At 41.1% G+C, this 6678-nt stretch overlaps 1 protein-coding gene across 1 annotated transcript; it reads left to right on the top strand.

The window, feature by feature from the left end:
- The first annotated feature begins 940 nt into the window (after window positions 1-940).
- LOC120436812 (putative nuclease HARBI1) lies at window positions 941-1717 on the top strand. The gene is made up of 2 exons (XM_039607670.1): window positions 941-1247; window positions 1360-1717. Exons 1-2 carry the CDS (start codon window positions 1096-1098, stop codon window positions 1715-1717), a joined length of 510 nt encoding a protein of 169 aa, XP_039463604.1. The 5' UTR covers window positions 941-1095.
- Window positions 1718-6678: the final 4961 nt, after the last annotated feature.

Below are 6678 nucleotides of genomic sequence, written 5' to 3' on the forward strand. Positions count from 1 at the left end.
ACTACTTTCCAGGGCACACTGTTGGAACACTTTATTATATGTTAGGTCTTGTCTTGTTATATCCTGTATGTCACCTATAATGCCTTAAGTTTACCTGCACTTTTTTTTTTTTTTTTTAATATTACCTTATTGTTAGGACTGTTTTTGTTGTGCATCTGCACTTTATTGTTGTCAATGTCTACGCATGGGACAGTGTGAAACGTAATTTCAATTCCTTTGTATGGCAAGTACATTTGAAGAAATTGACAAATAAAACTGACTTTGACTTTGACTTTGAAGTACTGCTTCAGGGTTTGTACGTGTTTTGAAGTTTGTATGTGCTGCTTTGTTCTAGGGGCCACCGTAGATATACTTTTATTTAGTCACTCCATATAAAATGTAATAAATAAATCATATAATACAAAAACCAACTAGTCACTGTTCAACTTTTAACTATTTAAATTTTCAGCTTTTCCTTTTAAACAAATTTAAAATGAAACAACACAAAACACTGCAAACCACAACACAATTAAATATAAATTAAGATATGAAAAAGAAGATGCATATTCTCTGTCATATGGGCCTGCATGAATAAACTTTCTGAATCCTTTATCATCTGCAACTGAAAATAGTTGTGGATGATTACTATACCTTTTTAATGTGACGCTGTTGTCCCTGGCTCTCTTTCTCTGTCTCTCCCTCCCGCTCTGTTCCTCTGCTACTGCGACTGTAACTACCGCCCCTCCCCCCTCTGCCCAGCGCAAAGCACAAGGCTCGCGTGCGGAGTGAAGCGGGGGAAAAAAGTGCGAGAGAGAGGGTGAGAGAAAGAAGAAAAAAAAAAACCCACGGCTCGCGATAAGGAGCCGGCTCGCGTCGTTCACTTCAAAGATCCGGCTCTAAGAGCCATTTCGTTCGCGAACGATCCATCACTAATTCCCTGGCGTTGTGGGTGTAATTGATGGAACACATGTGAGAATAATTGCGCCATCAGAGGACGAGGCTGTCTTTGTTAACAGGAGGAATTTCCACAGCATCAATGTGCAAATAGTGTTCAATGCGGCCTGTAAGATTTTGGACATTGTGGCGAAATGGCCAGGCTCCACACATCATGCGAGAATGCTCTCCGAGAGTGGCATCAGACAGCTTTTTGAGAGACGCTATGTGCCAGCTAATTGCCACTTGTTAGGGGACAGTGGCTACCCATGCAAACCATGGCTCCTTACACCTTACCTCCAGCCACGCCAAGGGCCCCAACTAAACTATAACAGGTAAGCCAAACAATACAAAAATCATGGAAATGAAATGCAAGCAATATGTTAGAGCATCCAAGTAGTGCAATATTTCCATCAAATAATTAAAGGTCTCTGTATTCTATTGTAGGGCCCACAAGACAACAAGAGCGGTGGTGGAGCGTGGCATAGGCCAGCTTAAGAGGCGCTTTCATGTTCTCCACGGAGAGGTGCGGCTGAGGCCTGAAAAAGTCAGCAAAGTCATCATAGCCTGTGCAATATTACACAATATTTGCAAGGTTAGACAGATTGCAGAACCTCTGGAGGATGAGGATGAAGACAACGATGAGGATGGTGGTGAAGAAGATATTTACATTCCACAGGGGAACCTAGCCCAGAGTGGACTGCCTTACAGGGCAAACTTCACAAATTTACATTTCAGGCAAGCTGTAGCCCCATGTCTTTTGAGAACTTGTGATGGTATTAGACTTGTAGTCAAGACCGCCTAATCCGCGACCAAGACAAGACCAAGACCAGAGGGTATCGAGACCAAGACAAGACCAAGACCAGAGGGTATCGAGACCAAGACAAGACCAAGACCAAGTTGAGACGAGACCAAGACCGAGTCGAGACGAGACCAAGACCAAGACCAAAACCAAGACCGAGACAAAAAAAGTCTTTAAACTGCAGCCAGATGCTGCTACGTTTACAGGTGTCAGGCATATTTATGTGTTTTTGCTTTTGCACAGCCCTCCTCACCGCTGTCTACTGTCTCACTCACTTACTGAGAGGACAGACGCATGCTCCACTTGACTGTTGCGTCTCTCACCCTCTCTGTTTTTCACATAATGATATTATCCTATATCCTCGCATGTGATTGGCCACAATATGGAGGGATTGGAGCATAACTGAGCCACTGTGTGAGAGCTGAGCAGCAAAAGGAAATTAAGTGAGGGTAGAAATGACTGAAAGATTATTAGGCTCTGTTTTGAGTTTTGTTCAAAAAAGAATGACTTCATATATATATATATATATATATATACATATATATATTCTATATACATATGCAGGACACCTTAAACTAGTTTTTAATTAAGCAGCAAGGCAGAACAAAGTCGGGCCTGTATCAAGACACAGGACTAAACCCCAATTCAACCAGACCCAGAACTGATCCAGAATTAAAACAGGACTACAACAGTAACCAAGACAGAACCAGAATCAGAACTAGATGATAGTAGCACTGAAAATCATCATAGACCTGCACTACACTTATTTTTTAATTCTACCAAAGTCCACTATTTAGATTCTGAAAAGTTTATATAATTATTTAGCCTTGTTGTGCAAACAAGCCTGCATAACTTAATAAATATAGAATTTGAAAAGTAACAAATGGTATCTAAAAAGAAACACTAGGTACTAGATACATGTTCTGATGAGTTTTGGCAAACAACCATTTGACTAACATGTGTGTCTCACCTGCTCTTGTTCCATCTTTGTTCTGTCCTCATTCTCCTCCCTCTCTCTCTCTCTCTGTTCCTCTCTCTCCCTCTTTGTGCTGACAATCAAGCCAAACACCAACATCATCAAATATACAGTGGAAACCAGATATTTACATACTCTTCAGATAAAAACACAAACACTTATTTAATTGTAACATCAAATCAGACTAAATGTTTATTTTTTTAGATTGATAAATATAAAAAAACATATTTGTTAACTTTAAGAGTAAAGAGAGAAACTATCTGTATTTCTTAATTGCAAATAGCACCAAATTGTATTCAAAATTGAGCCACACTTATGGAGCCCCACAATTCTTTTCCTGGTGTTTTGGTTGACATCTCTTGATTTTCCCATGTCAAAGAAACAGGCTCTGTGTTTTGCCTTATATGCGTCCACAGGTGTGCCACCAATTTACTCACATGGACTCTACTAACCTATCAGAAGCTTCTTAAGCTCAGAATGGAATCGTCTGGAGTTTTCTTATTAATTAACAATAAACTTAGTGTATATGTACTCCTAAATTTGATGAAAGTGATTAAAATAGACAGCTCCCTCTTTTTATTCTGACATTTAACTAATTCAAAAGATATTTCAACATTTATTTATCTAAAACAAAAGTTTACTCTAAATTGATGTTTAACAGTAAAAATAGTTTTTATGTTTTCTCCCTAAAGTGTATGTAAATATCTGGTTTCATCTGTGAATATACTGCTGTGTATTGAAATTCCTCTTGTTTTGCATAGATATACTGAACAACATACAAAGCATAATATATAAAATAACATCTACCTGAGTTTTTTCTTTGAAAGAAGCTCCTTATGTCCATTGTTGTGTTCATCAGTACACAATTGAAACCGATTTAGAGAGTTTGTTTAGCCGTGGAGGGTAACAACTGAAAATATGAAATGTAAGCTAAGACTCTCTAAAAAATCAGCATTGTTGTTCGGCTTTTTATTTATCCATTTGTTGATTCACTCGAAGAGTAAGTAGCATAACCAACTGATCAGTTTGATATCAATCTTTTGTGATACACCATCATATTTACATTATTAGTTCAGTACGAATGATTTGCTTTGGTACCTGGTCAAACTTAAGCTCTCCTCTGTCTGCAGCAAACTCGCAGGCAGCAGCTTCTCCCCCCTCGCTCACATGCGTGCTGTGCTCAGTCGCCTAGTGCCTGAGCTCGGATCATACCAAAATTAGGGGGAATTTACGACAGTGCGCTCTGCGTTTCATGTGTTGTTTTTGTTTTATACAGTTGTCAGCCAGGCATCTAACTAACAAATTACACTCCAAAAACCCTCATGCTTCTGAAAAAATGACCCGGGCTTATGCCCAGTAAGCCACCCCCCCAGCTCCGCTGATGGTTGACTCCAAATCTCCCGAACACTATGTCGATTTGAGAACGGAAGACCGAAACAGCGAGACCAAGACCGAGACCAAGACAAAAGTCCGTCGAGACCAAGACCGAGACCAAGACCACGTAAAAGTGGTCTCGAGACCAAGACCGGTCTCGAGACATCCAACTCTAGATGGTATTAAGAACTACCACAGTTTTACTGCACATCACCTGCAATTGTTAAATGCAAGACAAAGAACACAATCTGTAAATGGTTTATTTTTTAGGTGTTCAATTTTAAGGCGGTAGTACTCCTCCTGAAGGGAAAGGACTTTTTTTTGTTCAAACACATCAATTGTGAGTTGCAATCTGCTCTCCTGCAGGGATGCTGACGGAGCAGGTGCTGCGGATGGGAATGGTGTTTGATCCGCCGGGCTATCCTGAGTAGCAGCTGCAGATGGTTCAGGCGGCAATCTCATCGGCAAACTTGATGGGCCCGGTTCTTGTGATGGCTCCATGCTACAGAAATACATAGGCCTAGTTTAATTATTGTTTTGATTAAATTAATTTGATACAATGAGCATAGATAACACATGAAATGGCTTCTGCAATGAATAAACACTGTAGATATGAATAACCCTGTGTCCTACCTTTGCTGCACTTCAAGGGCCTGCATCATTGATGTGTCAATGCCTGTTGGCAGCCCGGTGACACTGACCTCAGAGTGTCCCAGGACTTGAAAGACAGTGTCGGCCACCTGGGACAGCCGCTTTGCAGGTGGTCCACCCCTAGGAAGAAACAGTCAATGAACACAGTACTTAGGCATGTAAATTAACTTTGCCAGCAGGAGCAAGTTGCCAGATTATGTGGTAGGCTATAATATTTTGCTCACCTGTGAGTGAGGATTCCCGCTTGTGTGCTGCAATCTCATCTTTTGCCTTGGACTGCAGTACATACCACCTTTTCTCACAATCGTCGCCTGTCCGCACCACCAGTGGAAAAGAGGCATTGATTGTTTGGGATATTGTGTCCCAGGCGCCTCTTGCCTTGGCTAGTGACAGTTGGGCCAAATTTTCCTCGTAACATACCTTTATGTTCGTTCACCAACTGGGCCAGCAACAAATCTTGCTCCTCAGTCCAGTTAAACTTGCGAGTCCTTTTTTTCTCCATTTTCTGTGTTTGTAGGATATTTGTTAACAAGCCTTTATAAATAGACCAGCCAGCAATCACAGACATTGATAAAAGCTGAGCCGTGTTACCCTCGTTAAGACCACACTGGACTTGTAACGTTGTGATTTCTACTTCATTAGGGACAGCCCCTTGAGATAGGCCATCTTGTTTTCAGTGGGGTCCATATGGGAGTGAAAGTACAAAATATGCCAGCTAGGCTATTAATATGAGCAAATAAGACACGAATCATTATTTGAACAGGGTGTAATGAGTTTAAGTTTTCACATATTTTAGATTCTAATGTTAGGCTATAACCCCTACAGCTTACTATTCATTTTCCAGATATTTTCTTCAATGTGAAATATTATTTACAATTATAGTCAGCATAAGATTAGAGTGTATAATTATGTTTATTGATTTGAGGGTACATCCTTTGCTCATTCTCACCAGAAGCTCATTTCCATCAAACTTGTAGGATCAACCAATCACGGCTTTTGAAATGATGACTCATACCTAGCAACGGGGTCAACCACACCTCCTCACTAAGATAGGATTTTCCATCCATTCCTTGCTCAGAGTTCACTGAAAATGTTCTGGAATCACTTCTAAGCTAAAACTCCTGGCAAGGAATTTTTAGGTTAAGTTAGGAGCTCTCTGAGAGGATTCTCAGAATCTTTAGGGATACGGTCCCTGGTCAAAGACTGTTGAAAAGTGTTCAGCAGTGGAGGAGTTAAAAACACGACAGCGCTGAGCAGCAGCGCGAGGTTTAACTGAGGCACAGGCAAGAGGGACTTCAAACATCACAGGACTGTGGTCAGAAAACATAGCATCACAAATCTCTATGTTAAAAACAGAAAAACCATGAGATAAAACAAGATCAAGTGTGTGTCCACGTTCACGTGTGGGACCTGTCACACATTGCACCAGATTAAACGAATCAATAAGGTTTAAAAAGCCCTTCGCCATGGGCATATCAGGACAACACACGTGAATATTAAAATCCCCAACAATAAGAACACGATCATATTTTGGCATAATTTCAGCCAAGAAGTCAGCAAAGTCACTCACAAAGTCCTTATTGTATTTTGGAGGCCGATAAACCACCGCACACAACACTGTATGAGAGCAGCCCAGCTCAAACACAGACAGTTCAAAGCTGGTGAACGATGGGGTTGATAGCTGCTTACATTTAAAACGACTTTTAAAGATCGTAGCTATTCCTCCTCCTCGGCCCAACATACGCGGGGAATTAAAATAGCAGCAATCGCCAGGTAGAAGATCTGAGAAGATGCTGCACTCACCGGCGCTCAGCTATGTCTCGCACACACAGAGAAAATCCAGTCCTCGGGATATGAAAAAAATCCTTCAGGATAAACGTTTTGTTCGCTAGGGACCTAGCATTTACCAGGCCAATCCTGGCGGTAAGCGGCGGATCCCCGTCGCTAGCCGTCCTACAAGCAC

The sequence above is a fragment of the Oreochromis aureus genome, unplaced genomic scaffold (assembly GCF_013358895.1).
Source record: "Oreochromis aureus strain Israel breed Guangdong unplaced genomic scaffold, ZZ_aureus HiC_scaffold_24, whole genome shotgun sequence".
Taxonomy (NCBI): domain Eukaryota; kingdom Metazoa; phylum Chordata; class Actinopteri; order Cichliformes; family Cichlidae; genus Oreochromis; species Oreochromis aureus.

Coding starts and splice junctions, on each gene's coding strand:
- LOC120436812 (XM_039607670.1), top strand. CDS start 1,096: ATGCTCTCCGAGAGTGGCATCAGACAGCTTTTTGAGAGACGCTATGTG. Junction 1,248..1,359: donor CCCCAACTAAACTATAACAG/GTAAGCCAAACA, acceptor ATTCTATTGTAG/GGCCCACAAGACAACAAGAG.